Raw genomic sequence first — 23625 nt, 5'->3', positions numbered from 1 at the left:
ACCCTGTGCTGGCGGCCTCACCAGTGATGCTAGGTGCGTTACTTATATCAGTATTTGTTAGTTTTCAATTACTTATAATATTTCTGAATTGATTTATTTTTTTAAACTATCAACAGCTAAACGTTTGAGTTCATTACGGGGCGTCCCTATTTTAATATATATATATATATATGTATATATATATATATATATATATATATATATATATATATATATGTATATATATAGATATATATATATATATATATATATATATATATATATATATATATATATATATATATATATATATATATATATATATATATATATATATATATATATATATATATATATATATATATATATATATATATATATATATATATATATATATATATATATATATATATATATATATATATATATATATATATATATATATATATATATATATATATATATATATATATATATATATATATATATATATATATATATATATATATATATATATATATATATATATATATATATATATATATATATATATATATATATATATATATATATATATATATATATATATATATATATATATATATATATATATATATATATATATATATATATATATATGAAGATATGCCATATTTTGCCAATAAATTTTCAAAGTGAATACAAAACATCTGAAATATATTTTCATGTAATGCTTGGTAGATTAAGAGAGTTGTTTCAAACTTCTAAACGAATGCAAGGTGTTACGAGAAATAAATCTTCTTATTTTCTTTAAAATTTCGTCAAAATCCCATTTTTTACAGGTTTGGAGAAAATAAAAAAAAATTAAAAAATTTCCATAACTTTTTCTCAGAATTCAAATTTACTCGCGGTTTTTGGGAAGTTGATCTTTGAGTTAATAATTATTTGTATTATGCATTTTTGACAAAGAAGTACAAATTTATTCAAAAAAAAAACTAGAGCAGACAAAAAAAACTTATTGAATACTTGGATTCAGCGCTCCTGAATAAGTCAAAATCAATTCTGCACAGCAAAAATTGAACAAGTCAATTTTACATCGAAAGCGATGGAAATTATTGGACCATCGTTTAAGATGGAAATTTTTTTCATTTTGAAAATACATCATCGCATGTAAAATTCAAATCGATGTAAATGTTCGATGAATGTAAATATACCCCAATCGTTGTAATGTGTGAGACTTAATTTGACTCTCATCGATTGTAATTCAATCAAGAGGCTTATTTTATACATTGAAATCGGAAAATGAATTGGAAAGTAACATAAGGGGATGAGATTCATGAGATTCGTTGCACCTCGGGAAAATGTGAATGTTTTCTTGTGTTATCTGCAAATATTATTTCAGAAGTTTCATTGGCAAATAATGCCAAACATTGATTAAGCTGTTTCATTTTAGTTGAAAATTAGCAATCCACATTACCAATGTCATTAAATTTTCATAATTCAGCCTAAGAAAGCCTATCCCGGAAGGATCTAAATGAGGTGAAGAAAATATTTAAAATCTGTAAAAAATTTCTTGTGTCAAGAATTTTAACTGCAACATTGACAAATCCGAATAAAAGTCTGTGAAATTTTGAATTTTTCATGATGTTTAAACCTTCTCCACGATCTCAATGCAATGATTTTACACGGAACTTCAAATTAAAAAAAAACACCATTTCTAGAAAAAAAAATACTCCACGACAAAATTCAAATGAATTGTGAATTAAAAAAAAAATGGGTACAGAAAAATCGCTATGCTCCTTGAAAGTCGCATCTGTTCGAAAAAAAAACGGGTTATTTTCAATAAAAACGGTCAAATCTTTTTACTTACCACAGAAAAACTTTAAAAATTTTTCGTTTTCAATAAATAAAAGGGAAGCCAATGATGTTTCCTTTTTGTCAATAGGAATATTTGCTTAACATTTCAAATTATTTAAAACATTATAGATCTCTAATCAAGATTTAGTGATTATTCAATTTTGGCTGGTTTAATCACCTTAATGTAAAAAAATTGCAAGTAGGTACATGCATTCGTTTAATTTATCCTTTTTCAGTAATGTTTTTACTAATAACTTATCGTTATGAAAAAATACGTAAAGCTCTGCAAACTATTTTAGCCTAAATGTAAACATTAAATAACTAATTTTAAATACTTAATTGTTGACAGCATAGTCAGTCATATTTAAAAAAAAACGAATTATTTTTATTACTGTCCCGATATTTCGGCTTTTTTTGTAGCCTTCTTCAGTAAAGAACTGAAAATTTATTGTCATGAGTCCAACGGGTCGTGTTTTAAGATTGTAGTGACTCATACCAATATATTGTTTTGGGCAGTTCTTGCACGGGATGCTGTTAAAAATTTCCCAGAGCCAAAGATCCAATTTCATCATCAGAAATACCAAACATTGTTCACAGCATCCCGTGCAAGAACTGCTCAAAACAATATAAAAATTCGACAAAAATAATAGGATATACCTAATTTTACAAACTCAAACATACTTTTAAAAGTTAAATTCAGCCAACAATTACCAACCAAAATAATCACTAGACGAAAAACGAACCTGACAATTAGTGAGTAGAAAACCTCAATAAGTTAAACTAAAAAAGACAATGTTACATCATTACAATCAATTTACATTTCTCCGCTGAAGAAGGCTACAAAAAAAAGGCGAATCGTCTGGACAATCGTAAAAATAATTCGTTTTGATTTTCAAAAATATGACTGATTAAGCCGTTAACAACAAAAAAATTCAAAATAAAATTCATCCAGTAGCAAATCATTATAAAAAATATAGTTCTTTTTAATTATTTGATATTTTGCCTATGAGCCCTAAGAGCCAAAGGGTTATGAGTGCATAAAAGCTCAATTCGAGAGAACACGCTTTTAGAATGTTGTGCTTGGCATTTTTTTTTCAAATATTTTTCGAGAATTGGTATTTTTCTTTCGAATGTTAAAGTATGTAAATAGAATTTGGGAAAAATCATCATGTAAAAAATTGTTTGGTTTCATTAACTCAAAATCGATTGTTTTATCACTTTAACCCTTTTGGCTTAAAGGGCTTCATAGATTTATTTATTTAACAATTTTCGTAGATGCTTCAAATTATTTACAGAGATTAACCCATCCTATTCTAGATTTGAGATTTGAGACCAGTTGGAGCCGAAGGGTGCTTGATATAAGAAAAATGATTATATTTTTTAAAATGCATTATTATTGAAAAACTTTTTCATGAGTACTGAGAATTTGCAACTTTTCCGTAGATTTCTATTCGAATGTTATGTCTGAAACTAAACGCATAATTTATCTGAACGAAATAACAATTTACTGTATTGCACAATTAAACGATGTAGCGAATAATGGGGATATGTTCAAGATAATCAGAGCATGTTGGCTATAAGCTTCAAAGTCAACATAGAAAGGGCTTTTATTAATTTACTTGATTGTAACAGTGAATGGTTTTGCATTCGTTTAGAAGTTAGAAACAACTCTCTTAATCTACCAAGCATTAGATGAAAATATATTTCAGATGTTTTGTATTCACTTTGAAAATTTATTGGCAAAATATGACATATCTTCATATATATATATATATATATATATATATATATATACAATCAAGTAAATTAATAAAAGCCCTTTCTATGTTGACTTTGAAGCTTATAGCCAACATGCTCTGATTATCTTGAACATATCCCCATTATTCGCTACATCGTTTAATTGTGCAATACAGTAAATTGTTATTTCGTTCAGATAAATTATGCGTTTAGTTTCAGACATAACATTCGAATAGAAATCTACGGAAAAGTTGCAAATTCTCAGTACTCATGAAAAAGTTTTTCAATAATAATGCATTTTAAAAAATATAATCATTTTCCTTATATCAAGCACCCTTCGGCTCCAACTGGTCTCAAATCTCAAATCTAGAATAGGATGGGTTAATCTCTGTAAATAATTTGAAGCATCTACGAAAATTGTTAAATAAATAAATCTATGAAGCCCTTTAAGCCAAAAGGGTTAAAGTGATAAAACAATCGATTTTGAGTTAATGAAACCAAACAATTTTTTACATGATGATTTTTCCCGAATTCTATTTACATACTTTAACATTCGAAAGAAAAATACCAATTCTCGAAAAATATTTGAAAAAAAAATGCCAAACACAACATTCTAAAAGCGTGTTCTCTCGAATTGAGCTTTTATGCACTCATAACCCTTTGGCTCTTAGGGCTCATAGGCAAAATATCAAATAATTAAAAAGAACTATATTTTTTATAATGATTTGCTACTGGATGAATTTTATTTTGAATTTTTTTGTTGTTAACGGCTTAATCAGTCATATTTTTGAAAATCAAAACGAATTATTTTTACGATTGTCCAGACGATTCGCCTTTTTTTTGTAGCCTTCTTCAGCGGAGAAATGTAAATTGATTGTAATGATGTAACATTGTCTTTTTTAGTTTAACTTATTGAGGTTTTCTACTCACTAATTGTCAGGTTCGTTTTTCGTCTAGTGATTATTTTGGTTGGTAATTGTTGGCTGAATTTAACTTTTAAAAGTATGTTTGAGTTTGTAAAATTAGGTATATCCTATTATTTTTGTCGAATTTTTATATTGTTTTGAGCAGTTCTTGCACGGGATGCTGTGAACAATGTTTGGTATTTCTGATGATGAAATTGGATCTTTGGCTCTGGGAAATTTTTAACAGCATCCCGTGCAAGAACTGCTCAAAACAATATATTGGTATGAGTCACTACAATCTTAAAACACGACCCGTTGGACTCATGACAATAAATTTTCAGTTCTTTACTGAAGAAGGCTACAAAAAAAGCCGAAACATCGGGACAGTAATAAAAATAATTCGTTTTTTTTAAATATGACTGACTATGCTGTCAACAATTAAGTATTTAAAATTAGTTATTTAATGTTTACATTTAGGCTAAAATAGTTTGCAGAGCTTTACGTATTTTTTCATAACGATAAGTTATTAGTAAAAACATTACTGAAAAAGGATAAATTAAACGAATGCATGTACCTACTTGCAATTTTTTTACATTAAGGTGATTAAACCAGCCAAAATTGAATAATCACTAAATCTTGATTAGAGATCTATAATGTTTTAAATAATTTGAAATGTTAAGCAAATATTCCTATTGACAAAAAGGAAACATCATTGGCTTCCCTTTTATTTATTGAAAACGAAAAATTTTTAAAGTTTTTCTGTGGTAAGTAAAAAGATTTGACCGTTTTTATTGAAAATAACCCGTTTTTTTTTCGAACAGATGCGACTTTCAAGGAGCTTGGCCATAGCGATTTTTCTGTACCCATTTTTTTTAAATTCACAATTTATTTGAATTTTGTCGTGGAGCATTTTTTTTTTCTAGAAATGGGGTTTTTTTTTAATATGAAGTTGCATTGCATTGAGATCGTGGAGAAGGTTTAAACATCATGAAAAATTCAAAATTTCACAGACTTTTATTCGGATTTGTCAATGTTGCAGTTTAAATTCTTGACACAAGAAATTTTTTACAGATTTTATATATTTCATTTAAATCCTTCCGGGATAGGCTTTCTTAGGCTGAATTATGAAAATTTAATGACATTGGTAATGTGGATTGCTAATTTTCAACTAAAATGAAACAGCTTAATCAATGTTTTACATTATTTGCCAATGAAACTTCTGAAATAAGAATTGCAGATAACACAAGAAAACATTCACATTTTCCCGAGGTGCAACGAATCACATGTATCTCATCTCCTTATGTTACTTTCCAATTCATTTTCCGATTTCAATGTATAAAATAAGCCTCTTGATTGAATTACAATCGATGAGAGTCAAATTAAGTCTCACACATTACAACGATTGGCGTATATTTACATTCATCGAATATTTACATCGATTTGAAATTTACATGCGATGATGTGTTTTCAAAATGAAAAAAATTTCCATCTTAAACGATGGTCCAATAATTTGCATCGCTTTCGATGTAAAATTGACTGGTTCAATTTTTGCTGTGCAGAATTGATTTTGACTTATTCAGGAGCGCTGAATCCAATTATTCAATAAGTTTTTTTGTCTGCTCTATTTTTTTTGTATATATTGTAAAAATAGGTACACAATTAGATTCAATTTGATTCAATTTGTGTACTTCTTTGTCAAAAATGTAGAATACAAATTATTATTAACTCAAAGATCAGCTTCCCAAAAACCGCGAGTAAATTTGAATTCTCAGAAAAAGTTATGGAAATTTTCTTTATTTTTTTATTTTCTCCAAACCTGTAAAAAATGGGATTTTGACGAAATTTTAAAGAAAATAAGAAGATTTCTCGTAACACCAATTGGCTCAACACTTCTCATGCTTCCTTATCTTATATATCCGTCTATAAATTTCATTACCGTAAAACGAGGTAACATTGATCACCGGAGTAGCTTTGATCATGATGAAATTTTGCCACATAATCAGCAATAACTAAGACTTAAGTAAAATATCTTTAAAAAAAATTTCTACGTTTAAAAACTTACATGTTGAGCTTTAAATTAGGTAAAACTTGATTTGTTTTCGAAAATTTCAAAAGTAAGTAAAAATTTTATTTCAAAATCTTAAAATATCTATTTTTTCGAAGGCTATCAAACAAAAACCTTCGGATGAAATCACAGCGTTTAGAAGCAGCAGGTTGATTTATGTGACAGTTCAACTTTTTCCCTCAGTCAAATCATAGTTTGGGCGTAGGTTTTGTTGTATTTTGAGGTAAACTTTTTATATTGAAAAAATAGAGTCGTTTTTTAAAATTAAGCCAGTATTGGACAAACAACTAGAAACCCTGTTAAATAGAAAAGTTTAAAGGGAAAAATTGAAGGTGAATAGTGCGAGGGCCTAGAGAATTTAATGAGGGCTAAACTGCCTTTTATTTGTTAAAATTTTATAAGTTATGTTTAGGCCCTTATTTTATGCAGTATCATAGTCCATTTTCGATTTTAATAATTCTAAACAAAAAAGAAATCGATTTTTAAAACAATTATTTTATTTACATAGTATTCCGTCTGACGACATAACTTGACGAACATAATTCCTAAAATTCACTTGATCCATGGCAACCGTTCTCCAATTTCTCGGGCACCCCACGTTCGCCAGATCACGCTCCACTTGGTCTAACCACCTCGCTCGTATTGTTCCCACAAATTTAAAGTAGTCTAATAAATTTCTACAACCATGTTTTACGTTCGTAGGAGTCCAGGACTGGTTTTAAAAATATGAAACATGCCACATTCCGCTTAATAGAAACAACTATCGAGGAATATTTAAAAAAGTTACTTATATTTGATATTTTTTAAATGAGAATTTGTTGTTGAATTTTATCGACGTTTTTCGGCGAGTTTTACAAATTAAAAACGTTTTTATACCATTTGTCCAGACGTTTCGAGCTACTCTGGTATTCGCTCCTCTTCAGTGGACACTAAAATTTATTTTAAATTACAAATAATTACTAAAATTACAATTTTTGTTTTCAAACTTACGAATTACTGGCTTTCGTCTATACTAATTTGTTCTGGCTCAGTTTGTTTTGTTTTGCATTTACACAGAACGCAAAACAAAACAAACTGAGCCAGAACAAATTAGTATAGACGAAAGCCAGTAATTCGTAAGTTTGAAAACAAAAATTGTAATTTTAGTAATTATTTGTAATTTAAAATAAATTTTAGTGTCCACTGAAGAGAAGCAAATACCAGAGTAGCTCGAAACGTCTGGACAAATGGTATAAAAACGTTTTTAATCTGTAAAACTCGCCGAAAAACGTCGATAAAATTCAACAACAATACATCGCGGCGATTAACCAACATTCATAAATGAGAATTTATACTTCACCTAAATGCCATTCAATTAAAAATCAAATAGTATATTTTGGTCAAAATCAAAGGATTACTTAATATCTGTTTTACTCAAATGTTTTGAATCATTTTTAATTTTTTAAGATTTTTCATAAATCTACGTTTAAAAATTAAAAGAATGTTGTTTAAAGTAAAAAATGAAAAAACCTACTTTGGCATTTTGTTTGCAAATCTTAAAAAATAAAACGTTGTCCCCGATGGATTTTCTTTTTCGTGATTGGATGGATTTTTTTACTCGCAATCCTAGCAAATTTTTGGATATACCGATTTTTTACGGGTTCTATGAGTACCGTAAACTGGGGGAACTTTGATCAGCGGGGTAATTTTGATCAGCATGAAATTTTTGCAGATAATCGTCATTACTAAGTATAAAGTTAAAATATCTGTAAACTGTTTACTACGTTTGAAAGCCTGTAAATTGAGTTATAAATAAGCTAAATTTGGTGTATATTAGGAGATTTTTTAATGTTACTTAAAATATAATTTTAAAATCTTAAAATATCTGGTTTTTTAAAGCTCACAAACAAACATCTCTCCTGATCAAATTTAAGCATTTAGGAGCAAATGGGTTGTTTGATTTGAAAATTCATCTTTTTTCTTGGTTTAGGTTAAGTTTAAGTGTTATTTTTATGTTCATTTGATGATAATTTTTGGATATTAAAAAAAAGGGTCATTTCCCATGAAAAAGCCAATATAGGAAGAATGGATAAAAACCCTATCAAATGGTTAAGTTTGAAAAAAAAAACATGGGAACAGTTCGAGGACTTAGGGAATTGCATGAAAGTAAAATTTTATTTGGTTTTGAAGCCAAAAAATATTGAGAAATGTTTATAATTTTTGCCCCTAAATGTATGCAGCATCATTGTCCATTTTTAGAGCATATTTGTTTTCGAAAAAACGTTGAAAAATTAAATTGAGTCCAATAAAAAAAAATACTGCTATCGATGTGTTGAGCCTTCTATGCTTAATGGCATCAAAACAATAGATTTGAAGATGTTGAGATACTTAAAAACCATAGTGATCAAAGTTACCCCGAAACTCGAAATCTAGTTTTGTAACAAACATTTAATTATAACAACCAATGTCGTTTTAATTTCCTACAATCAATGATCATGTTTGATGCTCGTCATCTCAGTAAGGGTTTTAAAGCTTTTAGGTATTACGAAAAAGCAATCCCTTCCAAAATATTCAAAAACGAATGAAAAAAGTGATCAAAGTTCCCCCAGTTTACGGTACCCAAGTAACACACAAAAATAGAAAAGGTTTTATAATTTTTATAAGGTGGTTTATAAGTGATGTATAATACCGTAAATGTATTTATTGGAAACCTATTCACAACTTCTCTCTAGAACAGCTACAAGCGTCCTATGAAGCCAAGTTTTGAAACAGCAATAAACTTCTATGATTGCTTTTTTATTTGGCACTTAGTGCATGCTATAAAACATTTTTATATCTGAAATTATAAAACATTTGAAAAAGTCATGAAATACGTAGTTACAAACTTGTTTTGATTTATAAAAGCCTTTTTAAATCATTTCGTAGTATTCGTGTCCTTATACGGTCTTCACAAGTAGCTTTGGTTTTATAAATGTTACTTAATAACTAATGGAGGCCTTTTTAAACCAGTTATATGAAACAAATCCCGCTATAGGTCAAATAAAGCTTATTATAGGCATTTGGCCATCTAAAGGGATTATAAAAGAAAATTATGCAGAAACAACCGAAATATAAACAATAATATGTATTTCGGTGGCAAACGGAGAAATAAATGTTTTTTGCATATGAAAGGAGCAACAACAGATGAAATTGACTTCGTCAAGCGTCAGAAAAAATAATTGGCTTGCTGCACAGTTTTAATTATTTGCTGGAAGTGTACATCTTAGTGGAATTTCTTGATTGTCAGCTTAGTAATAAACATTTCAACATTTGTCTTGGTCCGTAATAATTGAAGTTTACCGATAATAAAACAGTGAACCCATGAATATATTTAATTGTCTCTCAAGAATATTAGAACAGTGTGATAAAGTGATAAGGGAATAAAAAAAATCTTTGCATAATTCGACAAATGGTGTTCAATTATTTTTATCATCTACCGCCAACATCCTTTGAATTATAAAGGTTTCATAAGGTGCTTGTACTGTTCTTACCAATATATTTTCAAGGGGGCCTCTATAGTATTCGTATTTATAAGATTCTTTTAAATGACTTTAAAAAACTCATCAAGCCTGAAGTGGTTTTGTAGAAAAAAACTTATAGATTGCTACATAGCTTTGTTGGTTCAAAGATTTCCGTTCAAGCTACCTTTTACAACTCAATACATTTTTATAAGACAAAAATGTTTTGAAAAAGTGAAAAAGTTTGATTGGCAATTTATAGATAACAAAATCGTTTTTTAAGTGTCCAATAACAACTATTAAAAAAAATTATAATATCGCCATTTTCATGCCCAATAATGATGAATTTACTAACGACTGTTTATTTTTATAAAAAGTATGCCTCATCTTATTCATGCTTTATGAGAGTTCCATCATCCTTATGGAAGAAAGAGTATAAAAAAAAATTCTTGAACGAGCACAAATAGTTCAAGATAAAAAAAATCATAATTTTGATATCTATTTTATTGCATTTTAATTGCTTTAAGAAGCAATTTACAGCAGGCCCATTATTTTTTTAGAATTTTCTCATAAATATTTGTCGTAAACTTGAAAGCGCATGTTGAATAATGGTTGGAATCGAAAATTCTGATTGATAAAATCATGTTGGATTCCCTAACAGAATGATGACAAACAAATTTCAGCTTTGTGCTTTCGATTTTATATTTTATTTGAATGAGATTCATTTGTTTTAAAAATTATTATTAAGAACCAAATGCCGGAGCAAAATTTTTTGTAGACGAAAATAATATAATAAATAGGATTTATAAGCAAAATTCATACAGAACTTTTAAAGTTGATTTGACAAGCCAAATCAACTTTATAATTTTATAATTTGCTCTACAGAACCTACTGCAGTAGGGCCTTTTTGTGCTACTAACCGTTGTATTGGAATTTTATGGATTCTTACATATCTGTACACGGTTTTATAGTTTTAATTTATAGCTGGCATGCAGTTCATTATAAAACCTAAATTGTTACTTGGGTAGTCACCGTTTATAATGTGGTTTTATCATGATGAGAAAAAGTATACGTTTTTGAACGAATCCTTTGCCACTCTCAGTTACTGGGTTTGGATAGGCCCAGATTTAAACGTTCTGAACCTTACACAAAAATGCTATCAAGTGTGCCTTGATAAGATGGACCAAGGTTATTTGAACACAAGGTTCTCTAACTTTGTCAGTTAGTAAATTTGTTTTAACTGAGGGCTTTGTTGGTAAACAAACTCCACGAAGTCCTCAGTTGTAAAGCCAAAAAGGCTGAATCGGGAATTCGACATATCGTTACATTTCCTATACATACACACCTTGAGATGGACTAGTTCCCCTGAGATTCCTTATTTTTTGCTTTCACAGACCAAAAACAACAAAGTATTACAAAAGGACAACAAACTCAAACGTCAAATCGGTTCAATCAGTATTCAGTATTTATTTTATCAACACAATAATAGTCCTGTTAAAACCTGTAAACCGGCTGAAAAGTTGTTTCATTGCCGTATAATTTTAAAATCGTCTTCCAGTCTGCGTCAAATCTGTCAAGTTTTTACTCCAAGATATTAGTATAAAATTCCTTATTGCAATCAATTTCCGTAGAACTAAACATTTTTGAAACATTTTATCCTACTAACTTTTTATTCAATTTTTATTGATTTAGCATGCCGATGAAGGATGTCGATGCAATATTTTAATTATTTATGTTTTTCTCTTTTAATATTATACGTAAAATCTTGTAAAAATATTCTAATAAGGCCTTGTCATTTTGAAAAAATTATCATAAATTTTGCTAGTTTCAACCAAGTTCATTCAATGTTGCCAAACAATAACATCAACAGTTGTTGTCACCCGCCCGGTTTCCAACATCAGGTTCTTTCAAAACACACAGCAACACCTAATCTGTTTAACCAAATAAAATCACAATCGACGGCGCGCCAGCCCAAAACCCATCCAGCGCCAAACCTAATTAAACGGTGTGATTGTAATCGATCAGGTTTTTCGGTGCCGGACGAATTTCACGGTTCCTAAAAGTGGCCTACCAACAACATCACCTCACACATGGTAGAGTAGGTAAGATGCAAAATAAACGGAGGAAAAAACAACAAACAATCAAACACGCGATCATCGTTCGTCAATTTGTTAACCACCGATAGGAGCAGCTGTTTTTTCGAATTTTGCGCGTCCGTCGTTTGAGTTTGAAACAAACGAAAAAAAAAATGGCGCTCTCTCGGAAGGAAAACATGTGAGTGAGTGATCATACCGGCTTTTCAGAGGCTCTCTCAACTCCCATCGAATATGGAGCGAAGCAGCACGTGGTGACTCGCTCTCTTTCTCAAATTCGAGCTTTGGGAGGAAAATCGTCGGACTTTGTTGGGGTTGCTGAGAACGCAAATTTTCCCGCCAAACGACGCCGCAGCTCAAGGTGAGCTTGGTGCGCGCGATTGCGCGAGAACTCGTCGCTGACTGATTTCTCATTGCACCAAACTAGGGGGGCCTCTCGGAGTGCTTTAGGCTTTGGGGCGCCCCCTAGAACGAGAGACCTCCAAAAATGGCGGACGGTAAAGGGGGAAAGTTCGCGGAGGCCGCCGCCATGGAGTGTGAGGTCTGTATAAAAGACCTAACATGGGTTGGTAGCAGTATCCAGTATCTGATCGTACTCTGGTCTATCCAGTTCGGGTTTCCACAACCACCCACCACCACAAACAGCAACGTAGGAGCATCACAATGAAAACTTTGGTACGTTCCTATTGAAAGGGGGTCGAGATGAAGCAGCATGTGTGAATTCTACTAGTGAACTTGGCGCAGTTTGATCCTTTGGGGACTTTGAGTGAATTCTGAAAATGGATTGGAAAAATTGGAAAATTTTTTAAAGGACAATCTAGTGAGCTTTGACTCAAGTGCAAGTGAGATCGATTGAACGTTGATGAGTGATACAACAACTTGAGCAATGGATTAATTGAGTGAATCATTGAAACAGAGGAAATATTTACCTGCATCAACTTTCCATCAGATTACAACGCATTTGTGGGTTTATCGACGCAAAATGAAGTGATTGTCAATGTCATCTAATTTGTGTTGTGTTATAGAGTCAAACTAATTAGTAACGATGAACTTGCTTGAAGTTGTTTGGAATGAAAATTGTGTTTACAAAAGCAGAATTTGACAGTTGTTTGAGTGAAAAGCGCATTATTTTCAATAGATATCTTGTTTGTTTCCTCGTTTTATAGGTGTTGTTAGGCTTAGCCACATTGTTGGTTTTAAGTTCTGCGGCTGAAGAGGAGAAGAAGGCCGAAGAAGTGAAACCAGCAGCTGAACAGGCTGACAAAAAGCAGGATAAGCGTGGAATCTTTGATCACGATTTCGGTGGCCACGACTTCGGTGAGCATGATTTCGGTGGACATCACTTCGAAAGCGACCATCATCATCATGTTGACTTGCACCCACATCACGAGAAGACCCTGACTGTGGTCAAGAAAGTCCCAGTCCCATACCCAGTAGAGAAGCACATCCCATACCCAGTGGAAAAGCACATCCCAGTCCCAGTTAAGGTTGGAGTGCCAAAACCATACCCAGTCTACAAGACTGTCCACTACCCAGTCAAGGAAATCGTGAAAGTGCCGTACCATGTGCCAGCTCCTTATCCAGTTGAAAAGAAGGTCCCGGTCCCAGTCCATGTGCCAGTCGATCGTCCAGTCCCAGTCAAGGTGTACGTGCCAGCTCCTTACCCAGTAGAGAAGAAGGTCCCAGTCCCAGTTAAGGTCCATGTCCCAGCTCCATACCCAGTTGAAAAGAAGGTCCTGGTCCCGGTCAAGGTTCCAGTTCATGTTGAAAAGCCATACCCAGTTGAAAAGGTTGTCCACTACCCAGTCCATGTTCCAGTTGACCGTCCAGTCCCAGTTCATGTTGAAAAACCAGTCCCAGTCCCAGTCGAAAAGCCAGTCCCATACCCAGTCTACAAGAAGGTCCCATACCCAGTCCATGTCCCATACGACCGTCCAGTCCCAGTTCATGTTGACAAGCCAGTGCCAGTCCCAGTCAAGGTCCATGTGCCACAACCTTACCCAGTTGTCAAACACATCCCATACCCAGTCGAGAAGCACGTCCCTTACCCAGTCAAGGTCCCAGTTGATCGTCCAGTGCCCTACACCGTCGAGAAGCACGTCCCCGTAGAAATCGAGAAACCAGTACCTTACCCAGTCAAGGTCCCAGTTCATGTCCCAGTGCATCACCACGAAGAGCACCACCATGAAGAAGTCCACCACTTCGATGAACATGATTTCCACCATGAACATCACCACTAAGGAAACAATTGTGATAAAACCCCATCCCATATAATAGTAACTTCCTTGTTCCTGCAACTTCCCTAAAAAACAAATCAACTTACTAACTCTTTCTCCTTGCCCGCGAAATTCCCAAAGAAACTAACCCATATCATGAATTCAACTCAGAAGTGAGTTGAACTTCAGCATACAAACCCCAACATTGCCTATCGTGAGAAACGTTCGTGATATTGTCTAAGTTACCATTTATCATCGCGTTTTTATTACGCGATTAGGAACTAATCAAACGTATGAAATACTCACCGAGAAGATAGAAAAAAATCAACCATCCCCAAGACGAAACGAGGAATCCCTAAACCCGCAAATGCTGAGTGGCTTTCTTCCAACAAAAAAAAAACCCCAACCCAAGGAAGAAAGCTAGCAGGTTTCGATTAGGCTTTCCACCCTCGACAAACAAGTTGGAACCCCAACCCCAAAAAACTGATTGTTATTTGTTTCACCCATTATTATATTATTATGTTGTACCGATTGAGCGAAGCGAGAGTGAAACGCGAAAAAAGACTTATTAAAAAAAAGGAACCAAAAATCATAAACCGCAACCGTGTACTTAATTTAAACTGTCTCCACCTGAAGAAACTTCCCTGATGCGCACCAACCGGCCAATCGACCAACGGCCTGCCACTTCCGAGTCATATATCATAGACTTAAAACGGCAACAAAAAAGCATTCCACGTCACTTTCAATTTCTCTCCTCCAACCTCTACCGGACCAACGCCCGTAATTCAATAAAAACTAGAAACCTGAACGAATTTTAAACCCAATTCAACACCTTCTGCGCCGCACAAAATTGGCACCGAATAAAACCGCTTCACCGTTTGTAGTAAAATGTAAACCATTAACACGTGTGTTCGGACCTGCTTTATTATTACAGAGTGGAAAAAGTTCCACTTCGATAGACCCCTACGATAGCTACCCTACTCAATGGACGCCCGAAGATGAGCTAAACTAACTAATAATATAAATTACATCAGCGGCAGCGGCAACAAAACACCTTGCACCTTCCCCCCGGTGCTTAATATGCTGTAATCAAATGTTCAATGGGCTTTAACGGATGAAAACAAGGGTATGAAAACAGCGAGAAAAGGGTAGGAGAGTTCTACGCCGTGACGATGTTGCAAGTGATGAACCCACTGTACTCTCAGAAGATTCGTTAGGAGCACTTTATTGTCTTATTTTTTGCAAAAAAAATAAAATAAAAAAAAACACACACATCTACAAAAAATATGCTTTACCCTTTAATGCAGAATTTTGTTTCAAAACAACATTAATTGAAATATCTCAGAAAAATATGTTTAGGTACCGGAAAATGTATCCGATCCGGTACCAGAAAAATAACAAAAATCACGTAGTTTTTGAAAAAATCACTGTTTTTTTTCTTCAGAATTGGAAATTCAAACAATTTATAAAAAGATTTTATAGTGGTAAAAAGCATCATCAAAAATTGACATTGAAAACTGCTTCACCATTTTAACCACACAGTTCTTTATTTCTACTTTATACCTGATTAAATCATAAAAATAGAAGTTTAGATCATTTTGATGCTAGACACTACGTTGAAAAACGTTAGAATGTTTGTTTTTAATCAAAATGTGGAACCTAATCTTTTAACCCAACTAATTTTCAAAATTGTGAAAAAAATACTTCTTTTGTACTCCTCAGGACAGATTGTTTTTGAACACTCAAACCTCGATGATACAGCGTCAAATAATTTTGGGGAACATTTACAATAATGAAAATTGTACTGAAGAAATCGAGGATATTCTATTCATCCTTTTCCGAACACACCTTCTTCCAAAAAACTTAACCATTGTAGTTTTAAGATACATGTGGGAATTAGAACATTTTCAAGGATTGTTTACGTTAGTGAGGTCTGTATGTTTATGACTTCAGATATCATTTAGTTTTAATGTGTCAAAACAGTTAAATTATGTTCCCTGACACGTTGAAACTATGTTACTAGCACTTTTAAGCTCATCAATGTCATCAAGCTCTCAAATCAATGGCCCATGATGACAGAACTCTTTTTCAGAATGATGGCCCAGTTGATCTGCTCCTTTTTTTTCCTTGTTGGTTACCTATCACTGCGACCAGTTAGTTGATCTATTGTAATATGTCTCCTGTTTTAATATATGCTAAGTCAAGGAAGATCACTTCTATATATTTAGATAGTGTCCCTATCTTGAGATTTAGCATTTTCCCAATCTGGTATAACCGCTCTTATGGTGCTGTTCACCTTTTTAGGACCAATTGAAAAAACTTCGGAGGGATCTAATATGCCACAGCCGATTATTTTAATCCGTTTCGATATAAGAGAAGGACATTCGCAAAGAAGATGCTCTGACGATTCCTTCTCCATACTGCAGAAACGACACTCGTCAGAGTTGATTCTGCCAATTTTATTCATGTGATATCTGCATTCACAGTGACCTGTAACGAGCCCTGTAAACATTTTAAGGTCTTTCTTAGATAAACTGAGAGCTTTTTCTGATTTTTTAATACTTGGTTGGATAAATCTTTTAGCCTGTTGCCCTACAATAGAGTTTTTCCAATTGTTTGCAATCATACATTTTTCTTTATTTTTCATTTCTAATTTAAAATAGCATTTGGAAATACTGCAAAATGGTTCTGGTCCCTCAAGCGGAATAGAAGACCCTTCTCTGGCCAAGCTGTCAGCCTTTTCATTGCCCTCTATACCGCAATGCCCAGGAACCCAGTAAAGATTAACTGAATTTTTTTGAGTAAGTTTTTCCAGGCAATTGATACATTCCCACACTTATTTTGAAGAGCATGTGTAGGACCTGAGTGATTTAAGAACTGCTTGACTATCTGAAAAAATGCATACATTTGCATTTCTATATTTCCTTTTCAAACAAATGTTCACACATTCTAGTATTGCATAGATTTCGGCTTGAAAAACTGTCACCCAATTACCCATAGAAATTGAAATGTTCACACCAGGACCTGTTATACCCGCCCCAGCAACATTTCCAATTTTTGAGCCATCCGTAAAGAAAGAAAGAGACCCAGAGCGTAGTGTAGGACCTCCTTCGTCCCATACTCTCCGGCCAGGTTCTATCAAATTAAAAGAATGATTGAAAACCGGTTTGCTAGGTATCCAATCCTTATTTAACAAAATCATTGGATTTATCTGAAATTGTTCCTTGATTTTCATTCTATCATTGTTCAAATTCATTTGCATTGAACATTCCTTCGATAACTGTCATTGCTTGTTTATTTGCTTTGAATTGAACACACTGGTGAAGTGGTAAGATATGTAGCATTGCTTCTATTGCCTTGGTGGGAGTGCTACGCATAGCCCCCGTAGTAGATAATAGAGCGATTCGTTGCAATTTTTCGAGGCATCTTTGTGTTGTCACCTCTTTAGTTTTCGGCCACCATATTAGCGATGCATAAGTTATTCTAGGTTTAACTATAGTTGAATATATCCAGTAAATCATTTTTGGTTTCAGTCCCCATTTTTGACCAAATGTCTGTTTGCTTATCCATAGGGCACTGGTTGCTTTATTTACAATGTATTTAAGATGGGCATTCCAATTTAGTTTGTTATCTAACATAATTCCCAAGTACTTAACCTCTGATGTTAGTTCTAGGGGACTGCCATTAAGAGTTAAGGCTCCAATATTAAATTTCTTCTTTCTTGTAAATGGAATAATTGATGTTTTCATGGCGTTTACATTTAATCCTCCACGATTACACCAGCTTGTTATGAATTTTAATGCACTCTGCATTCTATTAGTGATGATGTCTTGAAATTTGCCCCGGATGAGAATAACAATATCATCGGCAAAGCCAATCGTTTCGAAACCTTGCATTTCTAGCTGTGTTAACAGCTCATCTACAACTAGCGACCATAATAGCGGTGACAGAACCCCGCCCTGTGGGCAACCTTTTTTAGCTTTTATTGTAACGGAGGACATACCTAATGAAGATATTATTAATCGATTTGACAACATTTTGCAAATCCATTTTGTGATTGTTGTATTGAATCCACGGGCAAGCATTGCTTTCTCCATCGATAAATGAAAAGCATTGTCAAATGCTCCTTCTATATCTAGAAAAGCAGCTAAGACTATTTCTTTACTTTCAAAAGATTTTTCTATTTTTGAAACCAGTGTATGAAGCGCCGTCACTGTAGATTTACCCGTTTGATAAGCGAACTGATACTTATTCAGAGGATTTTTTTTCCATATAGTCTGATTTTATAAATTCATACATTATTTTTTCCATAATTTTTAGAAAAACTGACGAAAGACTAATTGGTCTGAATGATTTTGGTGAAGATTTATCTTTTTTATTTAGTTTTGGAATATAAATTACTCTTACTTTTCGCCATTGTTTTGGAAGATAAGTAAACCTTAAGCTAGCTTTTAATAAATTGGTCAAAATTGGAACGATGATTTCTGAACCTTTCTGCAGAAAAACTGGATGAATTCCATCATCGCCTGGTGATTTGAATGGTTGAAATGAGTTGATGGCCCATGCCGTTCGGCCCTCTGTAATGATGTTATCTATGATTGACAATTCACCTATTGCTGTTTCAACTGGCTCACAGGGTGTCACTTGAATTTCCGAATCTTCTCCTTCTATTATTTCTAAGCATGGAAAATGGATTTTCATCATAAGTTCTAGAGTTTCTTTTTGAGTAGATGTTTGAGTACCATCAGTGCGTTTGATAGTCACAAGACCATTACAATGATCTTTTGAAAGAGCCTTTTGTAAGCGTGCAACTTCAGTTGTACTTTCAATTTTTTCACAAGTGTACCGCCAAGTTTTCCTTTTCGATTTGCGAATTTCCCTATTATACTCTGTTAGTGCTTTTTTATACATTTCCCATTGAGATGACACTTTTGCTTTGTTGAATAGTTTGCGAGCGTTTTTCCTAAGCTGTTCTAGCCTTTTGTTCCACCACGATACATCCCTATGTGTTGTGCGCATTTTTAATGGACAGCTCGATTCATATGCTGTTTTAATTCGATTAGTTAATTGTTGTGCTTTTATTTCTAATTCTTCACAAGATTGAATCTCCCTTAAAGCTTCTGTATTATAAGTCAATAAATTAAATTTATACAATTCCCAGTTTGTTTTTCGTGGGTTCCTAAACATTTCTTTTTGAAGTTCACTGGCTTCAAAATCGAACCTTATTTGGTTATGATCGGACAGGGATATTTCGTCGGAAACTTTCCAGTTTTTGATATTTTCTGTTAATGATGGACTGCATAGCGTTAGATCAAGAACTTCTTCTCTAATTGCATTTTTGAAAGTAGGCGCAGAACCTTTATTGCGAACTTGAATATTATTTGTAGATAAAAATTCAAAAAGACTTTCTCCTCGACCGTTAATGTCTGAGCTACTCCACAAGGTGTGATGTGCATTTGCATCACATCCAATCAAAAACAATTTATTTCGTAGTCGAAAATATGCTACAAAATCGGCTACAATAGGTGGCGGAGCCTCTTCGACATCTCCTGGAAAATAAGCTGATGCTATGATAATCTCGGTTTTACCTTTAGCAGTTGGAACTTCTAACGATATGGCCACAATATCTTTTTTGATAAATTCTGTGATTGAGAAGAAATTTAGATTTTTATTTATTAAGATTGCTACTCTTGGATTGGTTTCACGATGGTCAAATATTAACTTACCAGTTTGTGTTGTTATTCCCAATATTTTATTTTTATGTGCCCATGGTTCCTGCAACAGGGCCACATCTATTTTATCTCTAAAAAATGTTTTACAAAGTATCCCACTTGATGCCTTTGCATGATGAAGATTGATTTGAATGAATTTCAGCATTTTATTTATTTTTATTATCTAAATCTGCTTGGTTTTGCTGCTCCGTTTCATGTCTGTTTGGCAGCTCTACAGTTGTAGTCATTGTAGGCACATATTGCCTTTCTTGCATGTTGGTTTCTTCACGTCCTTCTTGGTTTCCAGTGTTTCCAAAGTAGCTTTGTTGTAAGTTGTGAGTAGAATTTTGATGTCTAATGGATCTAGTTCTATTCTGATAGCCAGTTCCATTATATCTGTTCTGGCCCCAATAGTTATTTCGGTAGTTTCTACCCCTGTTATTGTTAGAAGAGTTTCGCTGGTCCTTTTTCCTTATATATGCTGTACCATATTTGTAATCCAACTCAAAGTTGTTCTGATATAAAGTTTGCATGGATGTGCCGTCTGCTAAGAAAACTATTTCCATGTGAATCTGGTTTATAGTATAAACTTCGAGAATTCTCCAGGCCTCTACATTTAGTCCAGAGTTCTGACTATCCAGATATTCTAAGACCTCCTCAACTTTATCTTGAGCACTTCCTCTAAAGAAACCAATTAAAATTCCCGAGCGCGGAATTCTACTTTCCTCTACGACTTCTAGTTCAACTCCTACGTGGGTACTTACTGATGAAATATTTTCCGATAGCCATTCGGCAGTATCTTTGTTTTTGCAGGCAATCACCAGATACCCTGGTTTGATTGTGCAATGCTCAAATTTTGGTTTTATTTCCTTTTTTCTTTGCTGTTTAACTTGACTCAGTATGCTGGATTGGGCATTTAATAGTTGTTCTGGATTGAGTTCAGTGTTTGGATAGTTTTTTGGTAGTATTCCTAATTTGATTCGGCTAACTGTATCTCTGAACGTAGCCCCGGTTCTAATTTCTGGCCTAACACCATCTGTTGAGTTAAATTGTGTTTGTTCTATTCGATGGTTTACTGATCATATCGGAAAGCTATTATCAGAATTAAAGTAACGCGATTCTCTTAGTTTTTTCGGGTTCGGGTATCCTCCACTACTGGATCCACTATTTTCATTATATCTAGACCGCTTATTAGGATCATTCACAGGAGTACTATTAGACGTACCTGCAGATGACTGTAGTATTTGACGAGCTTCTTCCGTAGTCCGTCCTTCAGAAATCAGTTTTTTAAGGCGCTTCTTACCAGCACCGCTGAGATGTACCATGAACGCGATGGTTCCTCTTGACCCTCCGGATCATGAACACTCATTAAATCACCTTTCATTGGCCTATCCAGGATTGTTATGTTGCTCAAATCTTCTTCTTCGCTTTCTGCTTCTGCATGTCGTTCTGGTAGAGGACTATCGAGGATAGAAGAGGAACATGACCCTACTCCTTCCACAGATATTGCCTCTGGCATTTCCGTATCTTCATTGGAGACTTTCTCAATCTCATCACTTTTCCGGTTTCCGCTGAAATTCATGTCTTCCTTTATCGGGAAGCATTGTAAAATTTTGTTTTAATAATGTTTCAAAATTGTTATAAACTTGGTCGAGACTACAAAATTGTGTATTTGGTGATTATATAGTGTATCGAACATAAGAGTATTCACATGTGCAAAGGTAAACAAAAACTGTGTTGTCATTATCACCAGAACAAAACTAAAAAGTTTTGTGTAAAATCAATTGTGGTTTTACACTTACTTATTTATTCCCAGGAGTGAGCACAATTCAACAGAACACTACGAGAGAATTTTGTCGCAATCAGAATTTTAATGACGAATATTATTTCTTAGCCGGTGTATATTGGTTGAAAACCGAAGCGACGACGATTTGACGTTTTCTCCTCGTTTCGTTGTTATTATGGCACCCTTACGGGAGTGCTTAAGAGTTCGCTCTTGAGCTTTTCAGAAGAGTTGCTATAACGACATATGTAGATAATATTAAGTTAAGGTTGTTATCATGCGTTACGAAATATTTGAGCACTTTTGTGCTTTTTATCGCGTTGATGAAACTTATTTGTTGTGTGACTACGAAGAGATAGCTTTACCGTGCAACAGAGATAGAAAAGGGGCCCACCGAATCAACAATGACAAATATTGTTCTTTTGATGATCGAATATTCGTGGTTTTTAAAACTGAATTTCTGGCTCACATAACTTGTTGTAGCACTGATTACCACTATAATTAGTTTTTTAATGCAGTATTTCAAAAGAACCAATATGCTGTAGTATTTAATTTGCAGAATATCACATCAAATTGACTGTAAGTTTCCCCTACACAATAGTCTTCCACTTTTCACCTGCACACACAGTTAAACAGAGTCTGCTCCTTACAAGTTTCTCTTATTGGAATTCAGTATTTTCCATACTTTTACCTTTCTAATATATATAAATTTCGGTATATTTCTTGGGACAAAGGGTACACTTATTGGCAAGTTCTACACGCTCCTTTTTTCAAACTTCAAAATTAAGTTTGACCGCAGCTCAAAACATAGTTTGAATTTATGAACTTAAAGTTAAATTCCCTTTTCCTCCTTGTGCTGGTTCAAAACGGAGTTCGAACTGCTAACTCACAACCGACCCCTTTTCTTCCTTCGATGGGAGAGCAAAGCTGAGTTCTCTCTCGTTGTTGGACTGAAAACACTAAGCGAGTTCAATTCGAACCGGAAGCGTAAAGTTGAGTCCGTCATTGTCGTCATATGGTGAGCGTCTTCGAATGTCCTGAAACTTCCGGAAGATATTTACTTCCCGTGGGAAGTAACATCTGCAAGTTTCCTTTGGAGTTTCAAAATTTTCACCGCTGTATTTGTAATGCACTGAACCGAAACAACAACATCCGGTTGCAAAAATTTTCAACCATCCTATAAATCCCTGAATTTTTGCAGCCCTCGAATAAAAATAAATTTTAGCTCGATTGCCGAACTTAGTTTTGCAATTGCCCAGTCGAACTCAAAGTTGAGGGCTGCCATTGGACTGAAGTGCTGTTTTGAACTAAAATATCTAAATTTTGAGATTGAAAAAAGGAGCGTGTAAGAATTTTTATTTCTTTCCTATATTGGTTCACCTACTTTCGGAATCAAATATGGTGGTGAAAACTGTCCATATGAGAAAACTGTTCAAATTCACTCTGTTGCACCACACAGTGGTTAATGAATAAAATAAGAAAAAAATCCTAGCACCGTAAAACTCTCTTAGAGATCCTGTTTTGTAATATGCAAGGTACCTACGTTTTCCTACCAGACAGTTTTCAGTATATTCGAAAAACGTTGCAATAAATTTTCGAAATACTATACAAAAAGTATTTTAAAAGAAAGAGTAGATTCTAATGAATCTCTAAGTGTATAGAAAGTAGTCAATTTTAGTTAAAATTTCAGAGAAATTACGATGAAAAAATGTCGTAAATTTACCAACCCGAGGGAGAGTTTGAAAAATGACAAAAAGTTGTAAGTTTCATTACAATATACTGAAGAATTGAGAAACCAAATTTGAATTGGTAAACAAGTTCAGG

The 23625-nt window shown here is 33.4% G+C and overlaps 2 protein-coding genes across 2 annotated transcripts in view; one reads left to right on the top strand and one right to left on the bottom strand.

The window, feature by feature from the left end:
* The window catches only part of LOC129749948 (angiotensin-converting enzyme), a 405427-nt gene that overhangs the window by 248661 nt on the left and 133141 nt on the right, over positions 1-23625 (bottom strand). The window lies entirely within an intron of this gene.
* LOC129749950 (skin secretory protein xP2-like) lies at positions 12610-14405 on the top strand. Its single transcript, XM_055745104.1, has 2 exons — positions 12610-12766; positions 13258-14405. The coding sequence occupies exons 1-2, from the start codon at positions 12755-12757 to the stop codon at positions 14329-14331; spliced, it is 1086 nt and encodes a 361-aa protein (XP_055601079.1). The 5' UTR covers positions 12610-12754; the 3' UTR covers positions 14332-14405.

This window comes from Uranotaenia lowii, chromosome 2 (assembly GCF_029784155.1).
Source record: "Uranotaenia lowii strain MFRU-FL chromosome 2, ASM2978415v1, whole genome shotgun sequence".
NCBI lineage: Eukaryota > Metazoa > Arthropoda > Insecta > Diptera > Culicidae > Uranotaenia > Uranotaenia lowii.
Note: the sequence above shows the minus strand (reverse complement) of the source record. Positions and strands in the feature narration are given on the sequence as shown.